The 26,146-nt window shown below is 41.2% G+C and overlaps 1 protein-coding gene across 1 annotated transcript in view; it reads right to left on the reverse strand.

The window, feature by feature from the left end:
- LOC109087873 (A disintegrin and metalloproteinase with thrombospondin motifs 7-like) overlaps positions 1 to 26,146 on the reverse strand; it is a 68,841-nt gene that overhangs the window by 40,650 nt on the left and 2,045 nt on the right. The window contains exons 2-8 of the mRNA XM_042736987.1: positions 24,785 to 25,152; positions 22,303 to 22,480; positions 21,995 to 22,188; positions 19,446 to 19,529; positions 4,573 to 4,697; positions 4,342 to 4,491; positions 2,054 to 2,197 (exon numbers count right to left, since the gene is read on the reverse strand). Of these exons, the coding sequence (XP_042592921.1) occupies positions 2,054 to 2,197; positions 4,342 to 4,491; positions 4,573 to 4,697; positions 19,446 to 19,529; positions 21,995 to 22,188; positions 22,303 to 22,480; positions 24,785 to 25,152 (1,243 nt within the window). The remainder of the gene's footprint in view (positions 1 to 2,053; positions 2,198 to 4,341; positions 4,492 to 4,572; positions 4,698 to 19,445; positions 19,530 to 21,994; positions 22,189 to 22,302; positions 22,481 to 24,784; positions 25,153 to 26,146) is intronic.

Below are 26,146 nucleotides of genomic sequence, written 5' to 3' on the forward strand. Positions count from 1 at the left end.
CCGGGGCCGCCAACGCAAATGCGGATGGCCTCTCACGAATCTGGACATTTTATGCAGGTCTGTCGGGGGTCATTCCCCACCCTCCCCTAACTTCAACCCTACTTTCTCCGTTTGTTCACAGGACCAGAACGACGCTTGGGGGGGGGGGAATGTGACGAGCGTCCTAGGAGGAATCAGCGTCGCCCTGGCAACCAACAACATACACCTGCACGTCCTCACCGCCGGCTGATCGGCCACCGCTGCAGCTCATTAGAACACTGCTCTTAAGCAGCAGATGCTGAGCAGACGAGGAGAGACTGATCTCGAGCCGAATGCACGCGGGACTAACCCTTTCTCTCATTTCTCTCCAGAAAGCAGTGAGTGACCGACAGCCCACCCCCTTTGGAGCACGTTTGGACACCCACTTTCACTTGGACTGAGCACTGAAGAGCACCGTGAGCACCAGCCTCCACGCACCGGCTTGCCATCCTGCACCTGTCATTTTTTTGTAAATAAAATCCACCCTCCGGGGCCTTTTGTTGTGCACTAAGCCAAAACTTGTCGAGTGATTCTTCCCCACGCCACAATATATATATATATATAGAGAGAGAGAGAGAGAGATAAAAAGATGGAACTTACAAAGAGCAATTTAGATTTACTCAAGCATAACTAGAAAAATACAGACTACAGACACTTTCCAAATAATTCCACAACTTTTTGAAATGTATTTATTTTTATTTTTTTTTCTCTACCAAGAGTAGGGTTAGGAACCGAAAACCGATTCTTGTTCAGAACCTGTTCTGTTTTTTGAAAAGAACCGGAACTGAGAGCAATTTCTACGTTTCGGTTCCGAAAACGGTTCTGGTGCAACACGTGACCAAGTGCTGTGAGCAGCCTTGCACCGGTGTTTCCCGTAAAGGATGTCACAAACCAAATAACAGAAACGCCGCCCTGCCTCTTTAATTACTGAGCACATTGTCTTGTGCATTGTGTCGCGTCTTTATCTGCCGAACACATCATTTTCCACGACTGTACGAGCACCGACCAACTGCACAATTTTTTGTCTGACTGTACATGTACCTGCAGCGCGCAGCACCTGGCACCACTAAATTACATTATATTTGTCCCATATTGTCAATAATACACATACTGACTTCAACTTGGACCATTAAATAAATAGACTGCTATTGTTAAGCAAGTATGAGGGTTAGATTATTTAGTCTGCAGGTGGAAAAATGTGGACTGACCATGTCCTGACTGCATTATTATTTATAAAATAGGGGCTTTATGGAGTGTGTGTATACATGGTTATAAGTATAACAGTTTATATTTCATTGATTTAGGGAAATGAACAAGTGTATTAGCCCTCAAGGGAGTATTTGGCCAACCATCTTATTCCTGCTTGAAAAGCAAAATGTAATTGATTGTGTAAAAAAACATCAACTTTGAAGACTATGCTGATTGATAGACTTGCATTACTCAACATTACTTACTACCTTCCAGAAAGTAAATACATTCAATGAAAGTAAAATAGTAAAAAAAACATAAATAATTTAAATGGAACCAGAATCTGAACTGGAAAATTTCTAACTATACCCAACCCTACTTATGAAGATCTGTATACTGTTATATATGTTGAATTTTGACATTGCCAACCTTTGAAAGTAAAAAATAAACAGTATTAAACATTGAGTAGTTGAGTATAGTTCATTATTCCTCACCACTACTTACCAAAAATTTTTAAAATTATTTTAATGAAACTAAAATCAAATCCAACCAGAAAATTTCTAATGATTCCCAACCCTAACCAAGGGTGTCCAAACCTGCTCCTAGAGGGCCACCGTCCTGCAGAGTTTAGCTCAAACCCTTATTAAAGACAACTGAACCAGCTAATCAAGATCTTCAGACTGACCAGAAACTTCCAGGCAAGTGTGTTGGAGCTGGTTGGAACTAAACTCTCCAGAATGTTGGCCCTCCAGGATTAGGACTGACAACCCCTGCTTTACAGCATTTCCTGTCATCTCTCTATTTAAAAAAAAAAATAGAAAAATCAGTGAATGAGTTTTTTACTCACTCGAGGAAGCGGGTGATGTATTCACGGCTGCAGCGTGACCAGTTGGGTGGAGGGGTTCCATACAGGAGCTGTGGAGACATGACGAAAGGTCTTTTCCCAATGGGCTCGCAGTCATTGCCGTTCCCATCATGCTGAATCCCAAAGCTGTGGAATAAGAGCAAATCAGACAGAGAGAGGATGAGAAGACACTGCTGGACTGTTTCACATTGGCTCAAAAGCTAGCAAATCAATCTGTGGCTAAAAAAATGTAGGGTAGGAGTAGTGGTTGAGTAAGAGAGTAAAACTAGAATTTATTTATGTTTAGCTTAATATCTTAACTTAATATAGTAGCTTATTACATATTCATCACTATGTCCTTGTCCCTGTGTGTCCTCACAAGTCTCCAGTGTGATGTCAGAGTGTAGTTTAAATGTATTCAATGTTGTAACTGTAGAGTGTTATTAAATAAAGTGTTACTGTTAACTTTACATGGAACAAATTCCACAAACAGAAATGGAAACACATACAGTACAGTCTATTCACAGAGAAATGAAAATGAAATGAAAAATGAACTGAATTTTGAACAAAATTATGAACTTTGCATTTCTGGTTTAAACCACAGCTTGCTCAATAGGTGTGCATTATAAGTGCATTACTTTCCACATATTCTTACAAAAGGAGTGGCCGGGCATATCAAACTAATTTTCTTTTTAGACAGTGTGTAACAGATGATAGAGCTTGTTTAGAATATTTATTAAAATGTTCAATGGGGAAATAAATATTTACAAATATATTACAAAGACTGTCTCAGAAACACAGCTCACTAGAGACCCTTACTGAGCTGTCAAGCTTCCTTTTTGAGTCCCGCTGTGTTTGACTGTTTATCAGGATATAATTGTTTATATTTCTAAGTGGTGTGACCACAAACATTTATAAAAGGCATGTGCGGCAGACCAAATGGCATGAGATCAAACAAACTCTAAGTCTAAGTAAGACTCTAATAAGGTTTCTAACAAACAGACTGTCATTTAATAGTATGCTCCTGTGAAGAAAAAAAAATCCCATTTCTGCACCACTAGCCATCCATTAGGCTTTACAAGTCACATTCATGCTGCTTTCATTTACATAATGGTCTGGAACAAACACTGATTTCTTAAAAACGATTCCATATTATCTTGAAGGGAACTATACACAATGAATCACACAGATCTGAACAAAATATAACTGGAGAGATGCTGGCAAAAAACTTTATAGTCATAAATTGGTACCAGAAAGAGTCCCTATCTCCACAATTCTTCTGTCAAAAAAGTTTAGCTTTCTACTGAAGAATAATGAGAGAGAATATTCAGTATGTGATGACCTTATACTGCCTCCAGTAAAGAGTGTGTTACTCCACAGAACTAATGCATGTTTAATCAAAGACACCTTGGATGTGAGAGCAACACAAAATTAGCAATTTACATATTCAACACTGTGTCTAGTTTTAGCTGAGGAAGGAATCTGTATTACTTTCAAAATTTGGTCAAGAAAAAAAACATAGGTGATCAGTTTGGTTCAATCAGTCAAGTGTGTTGCACGGGTGTGTATTATATCTAAACCAGAGATTAATGTTTGATGATTTCAGAAGGATCATGTGACACTGAAGACTGGAGTAATGACTGCTGAAAATTCAGCTTTGCATCACAGGAATAAATCACATTTTACGAAATATTCAAATACGAAAAATTTTAAATTGTAATACTTTTTTTTTTTTTTTTAATTTTATCAAAAAATTTGAGGAAGGAGGGAGCGGTCTAGAAATGTTGGTAACACTTTATTTTAAGGACCAATTCTCACTATTAAGTTGCTTATTAGCATGCATATTCCTAGCATATAGTTTCTTAGTACTTATAAAGCACATATTGATGCGTTATTTTGCATGACCATATTTTAGATATCTTAGACTTACCCCATACCTAAACTTAACAACTACTTTACTTACTATTAATCAGCAGGAAATTAGGAGTTTGAGGCAAAAGTCATAGCTAATAGTTAGTTAATACTGAGAATTGGTCCCCAAACTAAAATGTGACCAAAATGTGTACAAAACAGCCAAATGTTTGGACACTTGAGTCCATTTTTGCTTCTTGTGATCTTAAAACTTTTAATCTAAAGGTATATACACAGAAATTCCATTAATAATCATTATAAATCTATACAATTCCATCAATAATGTTTAAAAAGTAATAGCTAATTTATAATAATCTGAAACATTAAAAAACCAAGACTGGCTCTACAGTATATATATAATGTGTGTTAATAGGACTTACTTGTGGCCAAGCTCATGTGCAATTGTAAATGCGAGGGGTAGGCCTGTATCTTCATTGATGCTGCAGCTGCGATGAGGTTGGCACATTCCAGCCACATGAGATAATCCCAATGTCTCACAAGGCTTATTGATGGCAGCACAAATGTCTTTTCTGTGTCATAGAAAAGGGTTAACACATGTATTATATATATTTAAAGCAATGTAATTTTGGGGACAATTAGGCCATGTGTACCTAGTAATGAGGACAGCCACATCATGATGGACTGGATGATCATCATCCTTCATATTGATGCCTTTCTGCCACTTACAGAAGCTGTTCAGGCTGTTGTCTGCATGATGGGTGATTTTCAAATCCTCCTAATAACAGATGAAATAATTAAATACATAAAATGGAAAGATTGTAATATTATATGTAAAGTTTGTATGTATGAAGTATGACATAATTATTGAGTCTAAAGAAGAATTACCATTTTAATATTAAACTTGAAAGGTAACCAAAAATGTATTTATTGATGGTATCGTGTTGAGGAATGAGAATGTATGAAAGTAATGACACAACTCTAAAATGCGTTAACATTTAGATGGTGGTAAACACTATGAATTAATAAATGCATATAAATAAAATGTGGTTACACACTGTAACTACAATGGCAAAAAAATTATAATAATAATTTGGCAAAGAGCATTCCATATTTGGTGATTTGTGGATTTAACGGCCTCAGCTAATCCAGTTTATAAAATGATGATTGTGTGCTCAATTTAATGAGGCATATTTAAGCACATGGCATTTCAAACCAATCTTGGGTACTTTTCCCAAAAGCACTGATAGCAAAACTATCATTTCAAGTTCTGTTATTACCAATTATAGTTCAATGATTCAGTGTTTACTGAAACTATAGCTCCCTTTCAGTCGGTCACTCTCGACATCATGTCGGATGACCGACGAATTGGGATATCGCATACATAGACAAATCTACTTCGAGTGTAAACTAAATGAGTCAATGCACACAGCAGGTGGAACTATCCACTGTGTGTGTTGCAGGCAGCCTTCTCCCCTGTGCGCTTCAGCACACTAAAAGAGCAATTTCTCTAAAAGAGCATTCACGGGTGGAACATGTTTTTAAAGACAAATCTTTTTAAATATGCCTTTCCATCCGTGCGTTTCTGGATGCAGTCGTTACCTGGTGCCAGGTGATGGTCACGATCGCTGCCTCACATGTCTGGGCATTAAGCACGCTGAGGTGGCTTTTGCGGACTAATCATGCTATGCAATTGTGTCCAAAAAAACTCTGTACTGCTATGGACCTCGCACTACAAGCAACGAAGGTTACGGCGCAGTCTCTGGGTCATGCAATGTCCACTATGGTGTTCCAGGAGCGTCATCTCTGGCTGTGTCTGGACGACATGGGGGAAACTGACAAAGACACGATTCTTGAACACCCCCGTGTCCCAGACCGGCCTTTTCGGTGTCACGGTGGAAAATTTGCCCAGCAGTTCTCCGCTGCCCAAAAGCAGACTGAGGCCATCACTGAGTCAATCTTGTCCCAATGGCATGTAATAAGGGCGGGCTGCTGGTGGCAGCGCCTCAGCCTGCTCGTTGCCGAGGGTGGCCCCCTGTTGCCACGCAGCAAATGCAGCAGCCTCCAGCAAAGCAATGCAGTGGAGCCCGCCGCAGGGCAACCGCCCCACCCGTCCAGGCCCCCACCAAACCTGGTAGCAAGCGCAAGAGCAAGCGGCCCTGAGAAGGGCAACACAGAGATGGAGGGACCTGCTCTTCGGGCGATGGTGAACGCATCACTCCCTCCCCCAGAGGAGGGCCGGGCGGAGAATCTTTTGTTTCTTTTTTCCCTGCCACTGACGTCGTGATCAGTGGTACTCACTTACTCGACAAAAGAGCAATTTCCTCTATCTCTGGGTCCCCAGAGGGAATGGGGGTTGTGGACGATCCAGTGTCGTATCACACTCACCCTCCTCTCTTGCCAGTGAGCAGCAGTGGGCTGATCGGGACGACGAACCAATGTACTACCCACGAACCCTCCACCTCAGACCGGCAATGAGATGCCCGGGCCGAGTGCCTGCATTCTTCCTCGCTGCCCCACTGTGTGTACGCCTGTAGTTCCGTTGGTGCCACTTGCGTGGGATCTGGGAGCCTGGCAAGCTCTACCCAGCCTGTCTCGTTGGCTTCTTCTAACTATCAGGCTTGGCTATGTGATTCAGTTCGCCCAGCGCCCTCCCAAGTTCAGGGGCGTCCAATTTACTTCAGTGAAAGCAGCAGATGCCCCTGTCTTGAGTGCAGAGATTGCAGTCCTGCTGGCGAAGGATGTGATAGAGTCGGTTCCTCCAGCCGATATGAGGAGGAGATTTTACAGACCCTACTTCATTGTACCCATTGTACCCAATGGCACGTCTGGCGCCAGGCCCATTACTCTATAAATCTGCGAGAACCGGTAGAGGGCTGGGTTCCATATGTAGAGACCTAAGTGGATCCCATATGTGTAAAGTCCACGGTATAGCCTCAGAGCCCGTGTTTCCCCAGCAGACTTCTGCCAATTCTAAGATGGTTACAATCACCTCCAATCTTCCATATGCACCTAACGGTTGTTCATATGTGTAATTGCTTCCGAAACCTCCTTCGGGAAGGCTGGGGCTACCACAGAGCCCTGTTTTAAGTGGAGCGGGTATGTTTCCCCAGTGTTATTCAGTCTTACTGAGTAGGTAGTGCCATTGTAGCGGTAGCTGGTCTTCTTGTCCTGAGCCCTGGCCTGCACCAGAAAATAGGGGCGCAGGTGGCTTTCACAGGGCACTGGAAGGGGCAGTCGCTGTGGCCCTTTGGTAGGGATACCAATTCGTTGGTGATCCGACGTGACATCGAGAGTGACCGACTGAAAGGGAACATCTCGGTTACGTATGGTAACCCTCGTTCCCTGACGGAGGTCACTCTTGACGTCACATCCCGTCGCCACAGCTTCTTTACCACCACTGTGCGGCTGGGTCACCGGCTCAGCTCCTCAGCGAAAACCTGAATATGCGGTGCACCTGCTGCCTACTTATACTCACGCTGTGATCAACAGCAGCTGGATGCAATAATCACATGCCAATGTGCATTTGCTCATTTCGTTTACACTCGAAGTTAGGGCTGCACAATTAATCGCATGCATTTGTCATGCGTGTCTCATCAGTAAAGCCGGTTCCGTGATTAGCGGTAAATGTCTGTCACCTGTTTTCAAACGGGAGTGGCAGTTAATACACAGAGCCGTAGTTCACTAACAAGCTACACAATATCGTGTTCATAATCAAATGCGATTAATCTCAATTATGAACAGAATATTGCGTAGCTTGTCAGTGAACTACGGCTCTGTGTATTAACTGCCGCTCCCGTTTGAAAACAGCTGACAGACATTTACCGCTAATCACGGAACCGGCTTTACTGATGAGACACGCATGACAAATGCATGCGATTAATCGTGCAGCCCTACTCGAAGTAGATTGGCCTATCTTAGTGATATCCTAACTCGTCGGTCATCCGACGTGGCGTCTCTGTTCCCTCTTTCAGGGAATGAGGGTTACCATACGTAACCGAGACGTTCTCATACATCAAGCAAGCACAGCTGAGCTGTCGTTTACCATTTTTGATGTGCTCTATGCACGTGCATAGTCAGTTTTTATATGTGAATAAAGGCCCGGTCTTAGGGGTTTAGAACTACATGAGGGTAAGTAACTGATGACAGAATTTTCTTTTTTGGCTGAACTATACTGCAGAGGTTCTCAACTTTAGCCCTTGAGGTCCACTTTCCAGCAGAGTTAAGCTCCAACTGTAATCAAACACACCTGAACAAGCTAATAGGCAGTAGCGGTTTTTGTCACGGGCGAACCAGGCAGCCATTATCATGTTTTTCATGATACATGGGGGCCACACCACAAGCAGTTAAAAAAAAAAAATTATAATCCTCTGCGCCGCCTCCGCGAAGCAGTTTTCTATTATCTATCATTTCACTGTGTGGGGAATTGGCAAATTGGCGCCCCTGCTTGCTGAGAAGGTGCTGTGCACAGAAGCTGTGTAAGAAGGGGCAAGGGGAGCAGAACGCTGCGCGGCGCAGGGGACAGTTTCACCATAATATTGTGCTTTGCAACAAAACTGTTACAAGTTTAGTTATTATTATTTCCATCAGTTGGGTTAACGTTAGGCCCTGTAATTAGCCAATGGAATTTTCAAATCTGTGTAATTATAATTTAAATTGGAATAATTTTCAAATTGTATTTCATAAACCAACATCTCAGACATTATGTCAAAACATTATGGGGTTTCAAATAAAAAAAATGACTTTCTGTTACAGAACAGGGCATTGATTTCATACATGTCCACTGTAGATGACATCAGGACCTAAATCATGTTTATCAGGCATTTTGGGAGACACAACAAGTGAATATGGAAATAAATTATACACCAAAATCCCTATGTAATATTAGATATTATTACTAAAATGTTGCCAATTATTACTCCAATTATTACACTTCTACACTAAATGTTGCTCCAAGAACACATTAATATGCAAATTAGATACAGTGTATAGATACATTGCATTGAATGGGAATATTAATTTATGGCCATTTTACCCACATATTGCATAAAGTAAAATGGTGTATCAATTAATTCCATTATAGGGAGTCCTGTACATTGTTTGGTTCCGGTAACAGTGCCTTTGCAGCAGGGCAACTGGGTGACTGTGAGGCGGCATAGTCGTGGGTCTAAACACCACTCTCCTGTTCCGATCAAAATATTAAACAGGTTCTCCCCACTCAGTGATGCACCCACTGAGAAACCTGATGAAAGTGCTCTAGTTATTGGCGATTCTATTGTACGGAATGTGAAAATAGAGACACCAGCCACCATAGTCCAATGTTTACTGGGAGCCAGAGCGCCTGACATCTTAGCAAATTTAAAAGTGCTGGCTAATGCTAAACATAAATACAGTAAGATTGTTATTCACGCCGGCGCTAATGATGTTCGACTTCGCCAGTCGGAGATCACTAAAAATAGCATTAAAGAGGTGTGTGAACTTGCAAGCACTATGTCAGACACTGTAATATGCTGTGGTCCCCTCCCTGCTTACTGTGGTGATGAGATACATAGCAGATTGTCATCACTCAATGGCTGGATGTCTAAGTGGTGCCCGCAGAATAACATAGGTTTCATAGACAATTGGACAAGCTTTTGGGGCAGACCTGACCTGTTGAAAAGAGATGGTCTTCATCTCTCCTGGGGTGGTGCCGCTCTTCTTTCTAGAAATATGGCACATAGTCTTAGAGTTTGTACTTGACTAACTGGGGCCCAGGTCAGGAAGCAGACAGACTGGCTAAACCGACCATCTGCTAGCCGCCTCCAGTCACAGAAGTCAGTTAATTCTCAGCACACAGTGACTCTTTCACCTAGATATCACACTATAGAGACTGTGTATGTTTCCTGGGCTAGAAAATACAAAAAACGTCCAAACCAATTTAAGAGCAACAATTTAATTGAGGTTCAACAAATAAAAAACAGATGCAATACGGATAAACAAATGATAAAGCTTGGCTTATTGAATATCAGGTCCCTTTCTATGAAAGCACTTTTTGTAAATAATATGATCACTGATTATAATCTAGATGCACTCTGTTTGACAGAAACTTGGCTAAAACCTGATGATTACATTATTTTAAATGAGTCTACACCCCAAGATTACTGTTATAAACATGAGCCACGTCCAAAAGGTAAAGGGGGAGGTGTTTGCTTCAATTTATAACAATGTTTTCAGGATTTCTCAGAGGGCAGGCTTCAAGTATAACTCGTTTGAAGTATTGGTGCTTAATATAACATTATCCAGAGAAACAAATGTTAATGATAAATCCCCTGTGATGTTTGTGCTGGCTACTGTATACAGGCCACCAGGGCACCATACAGACTTTATTAAAGAGTTTGCTGATTTTACATCCGAGTTAGTGCTGGCTGCAGATAAAGTTTTAATTGTTGGTGATTCTTCATAAAGCTAAAACTGTAAATTCTACTTCTTGTTACAAGTATGGTAGAACCATCACTTCTGCCACAAAAGACTGCTTTGTAAGTAATCTTCCTGATGTATCCCAATTCCTTAGCATATCCAAAACCTCAGAACAACTTGACGATGTAACAGAAACTATGGACTCTCTCTTTTCTAGCATTCTAAATACAGTTTCTCCTTTACGCTTAAGCAAGGTTAAGGAAAACAGTCTGAAACCGTTGTATAATGAGCACACTCGCACCCTAAAGAGAGCAGCCTGGAAAATGGAGCGCAGCTGGAGGAAAACAAAACTGGAGGTATTTCGTATTGCTTGGAGGGAAAGTAACCTATCTTACAGAAAAGCATTAAAAACTGCTAAATCTGATTACTTTTCGTCTCTTTTAGAAGAAAACAAACATAACCCCAGGGATTTATTCAATACAGTGGCTAAATTAACGAAAAATAAAGCATTAACAAGTGTTGACATTTCTCAACATCACAGCAGTAATGACTTTATGAACTACTTTACTTCTAAAGTCGATACTATTAGAGATAAAATTGTAACCATGCAGCCATCAGCTACAGTATCACATCAGACAGTGCACTATAGATCACCTGAGGAACAGTTCCCACTCATTCTCTACTATAGGAGAGGAAGAATTGTATAAACTTGTTAAATCATCTAAACCAACAACATGTATGTTAGACCCTATTCCATCTAAGCTCCTAAAAGGTGCTTCCAGAAGTCATAGATCCTCTTCTGACTATTATTAATTCCTCACTGTTATTAGGGTATGTCCCCAAAACCTTCAAACTGGCTGTTATTAAGCCTCTCATCAAAAAACCACAACTTGACCCCAAAGAACTTGTTAATTATAGACCGATCTCGAATCTCCCTTTTCTTTCCAAGATACTAGAAAAGGTAGTATCCTCACAAATATATTCCTTCTTAGAGAAAAATTGGCATCTGTGAGGATTTCCAGTCAGGATTTAGACCGTATCATAGTACTGAGACTGCTCTCCTTAGAGTTACAAATGACCTGCTCTTATCATCTGATCGTGGTTGTATCTCTCTATTAGTGCTATTGGATCTTAGTGCTGCGTTCGACACTATTGACCACACTATTCTTTTGCATAGATTAGAACACTTTGTTGGCATTAATGGAAGTGCATTAGCATGGTTTAAATCGTACTTATATGACCGCCATCAATTCGTAGCAGTGAATGAAGAGGTATCATATCGTTAACAAGTGCAATATGGAGTACCGCAAGGCTCAGTACTAGGGCCATTACTCTTCACACTTTGATGTGATACTTTACATGTGGGAAATATCATCAGGAAACATGATGTTAGCTTTCACTGTTATGCTGATGATACTCAGCTCTATATTTCTTCGCGGCCCGGCGAAACATACCAATTTGAAAAAATAACTGCATAGTCGATATAAAAAACTGGATGACGAGCAATTTCTTACTGCTAAATTCTGAAAAAACAGAGGTGTTAATTATAGGGCCTAAAAGCTCTGCATGTAATAACCTAGAACGCTGTCTAAGACTTGATGGCTGCTCTGTCAATTCTTCGTCATCAGTTAGGAACCTAGGTGTGCTATTTGATAGCAACCTTTCCTTAGAAAGCCACGTTTCTAGCATTTGTAAAACTGCATTTTTCCATCTCAAAAATATATCTAAATTACGGCCTATGCTCTCAATGTCAAATGCAGAAATGTTAATCCATGCATTTATGACCTCAAGGTTAGACTATTGTAATGCTCTATTGGGTGGTTGTTCTGCACGCTTAGTAAACAAACTCCCGTTAGTCCAAAAAGCAGCAGCTAGAGTTCTTACTAGAACCAGGAAGTATGATCATATTAGCCCGGTCCTGTCAACACTGCACTGGCTCCCTATCAAACATTGTATAGATTTTAAAATCTTGCTTATTACTTATAAAGCCCTGAATGGTTTAGCACCTCAGTATTTGAACGACCTCTTGTTATATTATAGTCCTCCACGTCCGCTCCGTTCTCAAAATTCTGGCAATTTGATAATACCTAGAATATCAAAGTCAACTGCGGGTGGCAGATCCTTCTCCTATTTAGTGCCCAAACTCTGGAAAAACCTACCTAACATTGTTCGGAAGGCAGACACACTCTTGCAGTTTAAATCTAGATTATAGACCCATCTCTTTAACCTGGCTTACACATAACATACTAATACACGTCTAATATCCAAATCCATTAAAGGATTTTTAGGCTGCATTAATTAGGTAAACCGGAACCGGGAACACTTCCCATAACACCCGGTGTACTTGCTACATCGTAAGAAGAATGGCATCTACGCTCATATTAGTCTGTTTCTCTCTTATTCCAAGGTCACCGTAGCCACTAGATCCAGTCTGTATCCAAGTCAGAGGGTCCCTGCAGTCACCCGGATCCAGTATGTATCCAGCCCAGATGGTGGATCAGCACCTAGAAAGGACCTCTACAGCCCTGAAAGACAGCAGAGACCAGGACTAGAGCCCCAGAGACAGATCCCCTGTAAAGACCTTGTTTCAGACGACCACTGGGACAAGACCACAGGAAACGTCTCAGGTTACACATGTAACCATGGTTCCCTGAGAATAGGGAACGAGACGCTGCGTCCTCTAGAGGGCGCTAGGGGAACGCCTCAGCGTGACCCGTGTCTGAAGTATGAATGAAAAAACGACAATGAACTTGACATTGGCAAGTGGTAGCCCATGACGTAAACAATGTGACTGCGGGTATAAAAAGGGCACCGTGGAACACATCATCCACTTATTTGTCTGAAGGAAGCGGGAGTGTCCGAAGCATGGCCGAGAGACGCAGCGTCTCGTTCCCTATTCTCAGGGAACCATGGTTACATGTGTAACCTGAGACGTTCCCTTTCGAAAGGGAACTCCACGCTGCGTCCTCTAGAGGGCGCTAGGGGAACGATATCTCAACGCCGCCATGCTGAGGGACGAGCTCAAACAACTGGATTCCCTGAGTCAGACTCAAAGGAACGTCATAGACTAGCTCACCCACCAAAGTCTGGAGCTCCAGAGTGGAGGTCAAGCAAACAACTCTCGGAACGAAAGGAGACCTGGCTACACTCAACACTAGACAATTAGTAAGGCTCAGAGGAAAGAGTCTGCACCTTTAAACTGCCTATGCGGAGCTCTGGAGAGTGGAGGCTTCAGCAGAACGACTCTCTTACATGAGAGGAGGCCAAACCTACTCAACATAAGACTGTTTATCAAGGCGGCCTCAAAGAGGGCCGAACACTTGATTACACTAACTAGAGCTTATATGAGCGGAGGCCTCAGCAGAAAGACTCTCTAAGTGAGAGGAAGCCAAACCTGCTCAACCTAACTGGAGCTCTGATGAGCGGAGGCCTCAGCAGAATGACTCTACCAAACTAGAGCACTCCAAACCTACTCGACATAAGACTGTTTATCAAGGCAGCCTCACAGAGGGCCGAACACTTGATTCCAAGTCTAGCTGGAGCTCAGGTGAGCGGAGGCCTCAGCAGATTGACTCTCTAAGCGAGAGGAAGCCAAACCTACTCAACCTAACTGGAGCTCTGATGAGCGGAGGCCTCAGCAGAATGACTCTCTTAAGCGAGAGGAGGCCAAACCTACCCAACATAAAGACTGTCTATCAAGGCGGCCTCACAGAGGGCCGAACACTTGATTCCAAGTCTAGCTGGAGCTCAGGTGAGTGGAGGCCTAACCACAACCACAATCTAAAGCAAGAAAAACCCAAACCAAATAAGACTAAGACTGTTTATCAAGGCGGCCTCAAAGAGGGCCGAACACTTGATTACACTAACTAGAGCTTAGATGAGCGGAGGCCTCAGCAGAAAGACTCTCTAAGCGAGAGGAAGCCAAACCTACTCAACCTACATCCAAAACGTCGTTTCTACCTACTGTAACTGGAGGTCTGATGAGCGGAGGCCTCAGCAGAATGACTCTCTCAAGCGAGAGGAGGCCAAACCTACTCGACATAAGACTGTTTATCAAGGCGGCCTCACAGAGGGCCGAACACTTGATTCCAAGTCTAGCTGGAGCTCAGGTGAGCGGAGGCCTCAGCAGATTGACTCTCTAAGCGAGAGGAAGCCAAACCTACTCAACCTAACTGGAGCTCTGATGAGCGGAGGCCTCAGCAGAATGACTCTCTTAAGTGAGAGGAGGCCAAACCTACCCCACATAAACACTGTCTATCAAGGCGGCCTCACAGAGGGCCGAACACTTGATTCCAAGTCTAGCTGGAGCTCAGGTGAGTGGAGGCCTCAGCAGAACGACTCTCTTAAGCGAGAGGAGGCCAAACCTACTCAACATAAGACTGCTTATCAAGGCGGCCTCAAAGAGGGCCGAACACTTGATTCTAAATCTAGCTGGAGCTCTGAAGAGTGGAGGCCTCAGCAGAATGACTCTCTTAAGCGAGAAGAGGCCAAACCTACTCAACATAAGACTGTTTATCAAGGCGGCCTCACAGAGGGCCGAACACTTGATTCCAAGTCTAGCTGGAGCTCAGGTGAGCTGAGGCCTCAGCAGAATGACTCTCTAAGCGAGAGGAGGCCAAACCTACTCAAGCTAACTGGAGCTCTGATGAGCGGCAGCCTCAGCAGAATGACTCTCTTAAGCGAGAGGAGGCCAAACCTACTCAACATAAGACTGTTTATCAAGGCAGCCTCACAGAGGGCCGAACACTTGATTCCAAGTCTAGCTGGAGCTCAGGTGAGCGGAGGCCTCAACAGAATGACTCTCTAAGCGAGAGGAGACCAAACCTACTCAACATAAGACTGTTTATCAAGGCGGCCTCAAAGAGGGCCGAACGCTTGATTCTGAGTCTAGTTGGAGCTCTGATGAGCAGAGGCCTCAGCAGAATGACTCTCTTAAGCGAGAGGAGGCCAAACCTACTCAACATAAGACTGTTCATCAAGGCGGCCTCACAGAGGGCCGAACACTTGATTACACTGCCTAACTGGAGCTCTGATGAGCGGAGGCCTCAGCAGAAAGACTCTCTTAAGTGAGAGGAGACCAAACCTACTCAGCTATATGACAGTTTACCAAGGTGGCCCACCAAAGGGCCGAAACCAAATGTCACTGCATAGAACTTATACTACCACACTACCAGATACAGGCTTTCACCGAACCTCAGTATAACAGAAAGTGTAAGCTACACAAATCTGCTAAAACATCATAGGTTCAGTTCAGGGCCCGATGTGAAGCGTGGTGAATACCTCAGAACCCAATGGTGTGTGTGTGGGGGGGGGGGGCTAGGATAGGAAGGAGAAAGGAAAATTATCTCTTTCCTTTAACGTGAGGCAGATCTGTTCCACCCACGCGTTTGGCTTCAATAACCTCCCTCAAGTCCTTCCTCTTCCTCCTCATGTCTCTCCTTTTTTGAGTCCTGCTCCTGCCAGCAGGGGGAGGAGGAGGAGCCCGAGTTGCCACACTTCGCCGCTGAGCCTGCCTGTAATCCACAGATGCAGACGGCCCAGGGTCCCCCGAGGCTTTAGGCACAAACCCAGGACGGCGCGGTATCAATTTCCTATATGCAGCTGACCGTGCCCTCGCCTCTTTAAATTTATTGACCACAGCCTCAACTGATGTGCCAAATAATTCAGAGGGCGAGACTGGCGAATCAAGAAGAAAATGTTTCTCCTTCTCCCCGATGTCAGCCAAATTAACCCACAGATGTCTCTCCGTGGCCACCATTGCCGCCATTGCACGACCAATAGCGGCAGCTGTTTGTTTAGTGGCACGGAGAGAAAGATCTGTAGTGCGGCGCAGCTCGATCACCGCTTCAGGGGACAGGCCCTTTCCATCGTCCAGGGCTTTAAGCAGATCAGCCTGGTAGGCTTGCAACACAGCCATTGTGTGCAGAGCACCACCAGCCTGACCCGCAGCTGCATATGCCCTGCCGTTCAGCTTAGATGTCATTCTCAGAGGCTTAGACGGCAAGGTCGGAGTCTTTAACATCGATGTTTCTCCCATTGAAAGATAGTTTGCCAACGTCTCTTCTATGGGAGCCATCGATGCATATCCGTGCTCGCTCAATCCCTCCACGTTCGCATAATTTGCACGGTGAAAAAGATGAACACGAGCCGAATATGGGTTTTTCCAAGACCTTTCCACCTCGGTGTGCAGGTCTGGCAAAAACGGAAGACTCGTCGGAATTGGGAGATCATGGCCAGCCAAAAAACGCTCATCTAATCTGCCGCGAGCGGGCTTTGGCTTTTCGTGCTTCCAAGAGAGACTTAATCTCTCAGTTGCACGAGTCATGACCTCCAACAATTCAGCATATGCAGGGCAGGCAGGCTGAGAGGGTTCAAATGCTTTATCTTCATCCTCATCAACCACATCCTGCTCTTCTAGGCTTGCATTTGTCCGAGCACTATCAGCTGGATCAGATGATCCTAAAGAAAGAACATCTACATCCAACTGATCGCCCTCGTCGGCGGCAGAAGATTGAGAAAGAGAAATACCTCGTTCGAAATCCTCCGCCAGCTCGACCTGTGAGCCCCACGATCTCAGTCTCCGCTGTGCCTCGGCTGCAGCAGGTCCTGAACCACGGGGCGCCGACGCTTGTCCTAATTCCCTCGAGAAAAGGGACAAGCGTGAACAGAGCTTTTTCATCGAAAAGCTCTCGCAAGCCGCGCATTCCGCTCCCTCGAGAGCAGAACGCGCATGATCCTCTCCGAGACAAAAAACGCACATATCGTGTGAATCATCCGGTGTCAAAAAACGCGGACACGGGGAAACACACTTCCTAAAGTGCTTGCCAGAGGATGCCATTACTCACGCTTCAAACAAACGGATCTCCTGAAGACAAAGAAGAGGATGATGTGTTCCACGGTGCCCTTTTTATACCCGCAGTCGCATTATTGTTTACGTCATGGGCTACCACCTGCCAATGTCATGTTCATTGTCGTTTTTTCATTCATGCTTCATACACCCGTCACGCTGGAGGCGTTCCCCTAGCGCCCTCTAGAGGACGCAGCGTGGAGTTCCCTTTCGAAAGGGAACAGATGATTCTTCTGCACAATCTGACTTTGCTGCAGCCTGGAATTGAACTGCTGGTTTCGTCTGGCCAGAGGAGAATTGGCCCCCCAACTGAGCCTGGTTTCTCCCAAGGTTTCTTCTCCATTCTGTCACTGATGGAGTTTTGGTTCCTTGCCGCTGTCGCCTCTGGCTTGCTTAGTTGGGGACACTTCATTTACAGTGATATCGTTGACTTGATTGCAAATTATTGCACAGATACTATTTAAACTGAACTGAGCTGCATGATGACATCACTGAATTCAATGATGAACTGCCTTTAACTGTCATTTTGCATTATTGACACACTGTTTTCCTAATTAATGTTGTTCAGTTGCTTTGACGCAATCTTTTTTGTTTAAAGCGCTATATAAATAAAGATGATTTGACTTGACTATATCTTTCATAACATAGTTGAGAATCATCTTTATACAAATTTTAGATTAAAAAAAAAAATAAACCCAAAAAGTTATTGGTGATTGAAAAAAAGATCCCATTGTTTTTGCCTATATATAATATCATGTCATTTTATTTTTTAAACAACTGAGTCCTAGTGTCCACTTCAGAGGACATACCATTACATATGAATAAAATATCATTTTTTTAAAGGGGGTCTCGCCCAGGGTGTAATTCAATGTAGAACCGCCACTGCTTATAGGTCTTCAGGATTACTAGAAAGCTACAGGCAGGTGAGTTTGATCAAGGTTAGAGCTAAACTCTGCAGGAAAGTGGACCTTGAGGGCAAGAGTTGAGAAGCACTGCTTTAATGCATTAATCACTAGGAGAAAAAAAACCACCTCAAAATGACCCTTGGCCTCAGACTTTGGGATTTATGCCCATGCTAATTTGCACATTAATTTTGCATTGTTATTAGTTTATGACAAAATAAATGAATATATGAAATAAATTGTCTCTGTACCTGAAAACGTACCTGAAAAGGGGGTTTAAGTTAATACCCCAAACAACATCCATTGATAAAATTCTTGTAACAAGATTCACACTAAACAGCTAAAATACTGTTGTCACTCTTCTTCTTTTTTAACTTTCCACACACAGAATTTAGTTATTTACAGGAATGACAACCATATTTCCTTAAAGTCTGAAATAAACAAACAAAATAGCTTATCAAACGTGTTTCTGTTCTCCAGATGTGGAGGAATCAAATCACAATGTGATGTTTTGACAGTTTTTCCAAGTCTCTATTTCTTTACTGAGTTGCTCTCTGTGTTCCTCTCACCAGTGGTTCAGTGTTCTCACCAGTGTTGTCCAGTGGTTAATATTAAAATTACTTCATGCATAAGAAACTAATACCCAGTGACATAAACTGTTTTTATTTATGTTTCTTGTTTGTAGTCACGAATCCAAACAAATGCTATGGTTATCACTATGAAAAATAAACAAATTTCAGGAGCAGCCTAAGTAAGGCATGTATGCAAAAGGGTTAGATACTAGCATGAGAGAGTGAGTAATATTATTTAACTGAACAGTATTGCTGCTATAATAATAATATATTTTTTAGCAATTTTATTAGATTTTTTTTTCTTGTTTATCACCAAGCCCTAACTCACCAAGCAGCAAATGCAAGTCAAAATTCCAGTAAACAAATCAATACATTTAAGTTGAAATTTCAGCCACATTGTAAGAATGATAATGTGATGTGCATGATTCAAATCAAGTACACTTAATAAAGACTGCATCTTCTGTGATTTGTTTTCTACCAGCTGCAACTCCAATATACCAAGTTTAAAAATTGCTTTTTTGACAGCTTTTTCTTCTTCTTCTTTTTCTCTTCAGAACCCCATGTGGTGACACATTTGGGGAATATTCCTCAGATTAAACCAACAAAGTAAAAGGTAAGGAACAGTGATTGATGAACAGTGATTACGTGATTCATTCCCACATTTAAATGCAGCCGTCACCACCAAAACCTTGCAGTGCATACGTGGTCATAGTGTACCTGGTCTGTTTTGCAGCAATGTTTTTGCTCATAATGTCTGCCATGTAATTTTAGAGCAAGGGTTTGCATGACTGCTTTGTCATTTCACTTACCTCATCCTTTTCCAGCAGAATGAGGCGCACGACAGCGATGTTGATGGCATTTCCAATGCTGGCATCCCGAAATAACCCTGCTACCTATAAAACACAGCATTCTCACATCTGAAATTGTAAATAATTCAAATATTATCTATAATGTCCTCTAGATATGAAGCTAATCTAACATCACAACTGTTCTACTGCAGTAATTTATACATTCTAGGTCAAAATCGTTGTTAAAATAGCCAGTAACGGCATGTTTGTTTTGATTCCCCTGGAATGGAAAACATTTGGATGAAAGCTCTAGAAATGGATAGCGTATCTGTGACAGCTGTGTGCAGAGCCTTATGTTGCCTATGATCTGGCCACTGACTAAAGGGAACGATAATACTTAATGTTGTAGCATTTTTAATGACCGGTATGGGGAGGATTTAGAGTGAAGTAACCTCAGATAGCTTACTGCAACCGCTGTTTTCAGCAAGCCTGAGGAGAGATCACATAATGACACATTTTTAGGGGTGATGACAGCAGAGTTAATCGCAGATCTTTACAGGAGCTTGGATGAAAGACAGGGGAACTGAAGTCCCCCTAAATATGGTCTAGGAATTCCTATTTAGAGCAGTAGCTAAACTAAGTCACATAAAGTGCCCAAGAACACTTGATATGACTAACTTACTGATATTGAACTAAGGAGTTCAGCACAAACTGATTTTCTGCTGGTGAGATGCTTACAAGTTCTGCTCTCATATCAAAGCTCTCCTTGAGGTAAATGTGGTCTGAAATGCGATTGGGCATTTTCTATCCTTCTGTGGTGCTTATTACAAATTGTTCCAGTGAATTAATGAGGCAACTTTGAAGCCGTTCTGTCTTTTTGAGGTGAAGCAACTTCTGCTGAAAAATGGTAAATGTGACCGCACTTTCAGAATGTTCCTTCTTACAGTATGTCAGTAGTAGACAGCAAGGTAGCTTATTAAAATGTGGAACAGAGCTAAACATAGTTAAACAGGCTTTGTGTCTAAATCATTTATGCAACAGCCTCTTTTACTTACTGTAGCTCTTTTCCTCACTTTGAAAATTGGTTCTGAATTGGTTTATTGCCCTCTTTAGCCTGCTCAACAATACATAAAAACAAGTAAAATACTGCAGGCTGTATAGCCAGACCTAAACTCCTGCCAACTCACGTTGTAAGTAGCAGAATAGATCTACAAGAGAAGCTGTCTGGCAGGGAACTGATGATAATGGAATGTTTCCCCTTTACAGAATGTACTTCAACACCAACCAAGTGTCTGGAATGGAAAACTTTTTTCCCTGAAGGCTTTTCCCTCCTCAAAACAGAAGCCAGACGAAGCATTCAGGGTATATTTTGGAAAATATACCTAACAGACTGAATCAGTAACACGGTCAGCTGACTTGGATCCAGCTCAGAAGCAACTGGCAGAATGAGTGCTGCCTGAAGGCACACTGTAGCTATTTGAGAATAAAAGAGTCAGCGAGGTGAAAGTTGAAGGGATGAAATGAGGATAGTTTGAAACAACACATCAGAGTTTAAAATGAAAAAAGAAAAATGCGGATTTGAAAACTTTTGGAATTCTTTCTTTGGATGTTCTTGACGAGGTGGAGGGAAGGGATTGACAATTTTCAACTATCTAATCATTCTCCAGATGAAATTCATAAATCAGTTCACTTTGAAATGTAATAGAACACCATAGCACAAAGTGTCACATGATGAGATATATGCATAAGTTGCAGTATAGAAGTTTTTTTTTTTTTTTTTTTGGTTAAAAATTAACAAAAAACAATTATTGACAGGTACATAAAAAAAAACATGCAAACCATCATATTCATCTGGGCTAAAGAACTTGGTAATAAAAAAAACAAAAAATCCTCCATCCTTGCAGTTTTATGTGGAAGCCTGATTCTGGCCTCAGAATAAAACATAAAAAAGACACAATTCCAACTTCTTTTCAGAGTTTATATCTAAGAATTGTGAGATAAAAAGTTGCAATTAAATTTTTTGTTCCATGGTGGGAAAAAATAAATTCTAAAGTTATCTATTAATTAGGATTTTATTTTTTCTCAGAATTGCGAAAAAACAAAAATCCAAATTGTGAGATAAAATAAATTGCAATTAGTTTTTAATTTTATGGTATTAAAAAAAAAAAAAAAAAAAAAAAAAAATTGTGAGATGTAAACTGAGATTTCTGACTTTTTTCTCACAGTTCCGAGTTCACATCTCATATTTGGGAATTTGGTTCATATTTCATCAAATTGTGAGATCAAAATTAGCAATTACTTTTTTTTTTTTTTTTTATTCTGTGGCAGAAACAGGTTTCCATCGTTTTAGTTTTAAACACCTTTAAGTGTTAAAGGGCCAGTTCTTCCAAAAAAATTTAATTAATTGAATCACCTTAATTATTTGTGAAATAAAAAATAATCAGTTTTGCTTTTAGTTATTGTTTTTGTGTATATAGAGAATGTCAGTGTTCCAAAACATCATTGAACCCCACTGACTTTCAGCCTATGAACAAAAAAATGAATTATTTATAGATAGGACTGTTACTCACAATATTCATGACAGAGAGCACATAGTTCACAACTCCTTTGCTCCCATAGTACTCCACCATTTTTGGATCAGCCACAACAAGAGTCTCTACCCACTTCTCAGTGCTTATGGAGCGCTGTCTAATCCGTCTGCGATGTTGCCGTCTCTCCCAGCGCTCTCTTTGCTTCTCCACCTGCTTTGCCCCTCCTAAAGGATCTAAAGATTATTTAAAATGACCTTGGATTATAAGTGAATGATGTGCTTTAATCATGAAAGACATCTGTTCATAAATTATTTAGCCCCATTGAGTCCTACGCCCCAAGGTCTTACCTCTGACCCCACAGGTTGCGTTAGCTGTGTGCTCCCTAAACAGAGGCTGCACCAGCTGGTGTTCTGATTGGACAGCATGTCGCTTATAGATTGCGTGAGCGCGAGGGGCTGATTCTTCTTGTGCCGACTCCAGTGGACTAATGAAGAATTCCTCTTCTGAGAGCTTGAACAGCCCTGTCTAGAGAGAATACAAGGTCAAAGTAACGTGACATAAAATTAAACAGCTTATACCCATGCAATCCACATTCACTGACTCATTTCACTGCAGTTGTATGTTTTGCCGCAGGGCACCTACTACTTATTACAACATCTTAACAGAAATTTATTCAGACAGGTACAACTTTAATATAAAACACTGTGTATTATTTGCTGTCAAAGGTTCAGTGATCAACTACAAAATATATATATATTTTAAAATGATTTTTAATAAGGTTTTTAAATTAAAATTTCATGGTAAAATGTATTTTTTAAATATCATGAATTATTAATTATTAAATAGCATTATGTTTTTTGGGGAGAGTCACACTTACATTTTATAACATGAAACAACCTTACCTTTGTTTAAAAAAAGTCACATTTCTGGTGTTTGAAGAGATGTAAGAAGAAGACTTACTGACCTTGTGAAAAATTTTATTCCCTGCACGCTTTTGCATGCTTGGTGAACCACATGACCTTTCTGATCGGATCACATGACTTTGATTTGGCAGAGAAAAGGTTTTTTTTTTTGTTTTGTTTTTTAAATAAACACTTTTCTTTCTGACAGTTTTTTTTCTTTCTGATAGCTTTTTTCTTCATAATTAGGAAAGTTGCATCACCTTGAATTTTTTTTTCAGCGACTACTGAATTGTCCCTTGCAATAATTTTATAAAACAATTATAATATATTCATATATAGACTGTTCACTATCGACCCCCCTAAATATGTCATGATATAAGGCTAATAAGACTTGGTGGCACCTGAGAAGTTAAAGTAAACATGCTGGAAAACCCTGCTTATTTCAGGATTATGATTTATTGCATGAACAGAGAAAGAATATAACATACGTGTTTAAAATGCATTTGCACAGAATAAAGTTTACCCTTTTTAAATCAATGCTGTTAAACTAATTGTATAAAGCGAACTGTTCCCTGAAATATCCACAAAATGAACAATAGCAAAATAACAGCATTGTTCATCTGTTAATCAGATGAATGTGAAAGCTGTGTTTGTCACTGAAGCAAATAATTTTTTAATTTAAAATTAAGTGATGTATATATCTTTATGAGCAAATATCATAAAGTACAGAACTGGAATTATAATTATGTGCAATTATTGTCTGAGGAACATACTGACATAATATCCCTTTGTGAGTGTTTTGACTATTTAGTGAATGAGTGAAGTGACATACAGCCAACCCATACTCAGAATTCGTGCTCTGCATTTAACCCATCCAAAGTGCACACACACAGCAGTGAACACACATTTATGCTGTGGCGCCCGGGGAGCAGTTGGGGGTTCGGTACCTTGCTCAAGGGCACCTCAGTCGTGGTATTGCCAGCCTGAGACTCGAACCCACAACCTTAGGGTTAGGAGTCAAACTCTCTAACCACTAGGCCACAACTTCCATTACATTACATGAAATTCTGGTGTTGATGGTGGAGAGAGAGTGAATGTACAGTGCTCTCTCCACCTTCAATACCACGACTGAGGTGCCCTCGAGCAAGGCACCAAACCCCCAACTGCTCCCCGGGCTCTGCAGCATAAATGGCTGCCCACTGCTATGGGTGTGTTAACAGTGTCACCATACTTGGCTGTAATTTACGTCACTGTCACTGCAAAACATATATCAAGGTGGGGTCGGGGTTTACTATGTCCTCACCACTGTCAAAATCAAACCCACCTTTCCATCATAATGTATTAATTTAATCCATAAATTACATACAGATTATACAAGAAATGAATGTATGTATTTTAAAATAAATACAGTTTATAATAAATAAACTGACCATGACAGAAAACAAGTGTTATGCCAATGATCCTAAATCAGTTTGCTCTCTATTTATGTAAAAAAGACAGGGTCAGCTGTTTGTGTAAGTGACATGATGCGATTTACCCAAGTAGGACATTTTTCTGGATTACATGGATCACCTGTATCAACATCCTTTGTTTGGCCTGAAACAATGTTTCTTCCAAACAATCATAAGTTACCTTAACCCTTACTCTAACCTCTAACCTTAACCTTTTCCCAAGGCTGTCACCATGGGAGATTTTCAGGAATGTTGCCCAGGCACTGTTATGAAGGGGTCACTCTATGGTAGAGTCCACCAAAAAACAAGAATGCCACAGGCTCTGTGAATTCAAGCAAATTCCTTCCTACCCCTTAAATATATGGTAAATTACATTATAAATAGGCAAGGATGTTGTTCAGTATCAAGAACTATTATTAAATAATATATTATTCCATATTTTTACATATCTACATAGGAACAAAATACAAACTCACCAGGCCATTGCAAGTGCTCAGAGCTGCTTGACCCCACTTCAGTGTACTGCTCCAGACATCTCCCAGGAAGTAGCAGAGAGAGTGGCCATGGCTATGTAATGTAGACCCTTGCAGACCACCGTATCTCCACTCTGTGAGGAATCCAGGTGCTAGTAGATGAGGGTTTAGGGTGAGGTTAAAGTGCAGGTTTTGACCACCATACTGCAGATGGTAAAAAACCTGGGCCAGGCTCTTTTTGTTTTGTACTGTCCCTCTCCTTTGAATTCGTCTCACGCGGTGGGACACAAGATTGGACAAAATATGTCCTAATGAATCCACTCTGACAGGATGAACAACTTCATAGTTGGGAAGTCCATCAATAGAACTATCTACAAAAACAGCAGGGTAACCATTAGGATAAAAACTGTCACACACATGAAGTGCAATAGTTAAATAGTTGGGTGCTAATACACAAAACAGGTAAAAAAAAAAAAAAATTTATAATAAACCTGACCAGTCTGGATTGGGTTCCATTCTGGAGGTCTTACTTAAAATGGGATGTAAAGTTCACAGAGGGACTACTTAGCTTGCAACTACTATCAGTTTGGTTACCTCAAGTAGATTAAGAAGCTCTCTGTAAAGTAATTTGCAGCTGATTAATATGACGTTTATTGATCTAACAAGCAGCCTTATTCTTCCTTACAAAACTGTCAATGGTAAGTAATAATAATGAAATGAGTAACTAGTAAATAATACATCTTTAAGAATAGTGTATCAAATTGATAAAAGCAGTAAATAAATACTAATACAACAACCTGGAAAAATTTTAAGCCCTGTATGCACAAATGGCATACACAGGAAAGTGCATTGTTTAAATTGGTATTATGATGAAGCGCTCCAAACTAATCAGCTATTCACATAATATTCTCTCAAGTGTAAATGAATTAAAGGATTAATATCTATCAGGCAAGACATGAGCTCATTATTATAGTCATTACTGCTGTTTGGAGGCTTCTGTAAATATTTAGTTATACATAGAGTTATGCTTCAACTAAGATTAATGGTGCAAATGCTCAGATATTTAGAAGTGCATAAACTTAGTGCCCATTTACAACTAGGCTTCCAGCTGGTGTATCAGTCCTAAAATATCACAGAGATGGGTGGGTTCCTTTGGCTTAATCTAGTAAGTAAACATAAACTACCAATATCATGTTAGCATCTTAGCATACTAGCTAACAACCAATCTGAACATCTTAAAAATCAGAAAACAACACTCTGGTAACCACTCTACCCTGGAACCGCACATTTCCACCCAGAAAATGTCAAAATCTATGTATGTGTCTTATGTATGAATTTTACAAACAACTAAATTATTAAGTTTTA

This window comes from Cyprinus carpio, chromosome B13 (assembly GCF_018340385.1).
Source record: "Cyprinus carpio isolate SPL01 chromosome B13, ASM1834038v1, whole genome shotgun sequence".
NCBI classification, from domain to species: domain Eukaryota; kingdom Metazoa; phylum Chordata; class Actinopteri; order Cypriniformes; family Cyprinidae; genus Cyprinus; species Cyprinus carpio.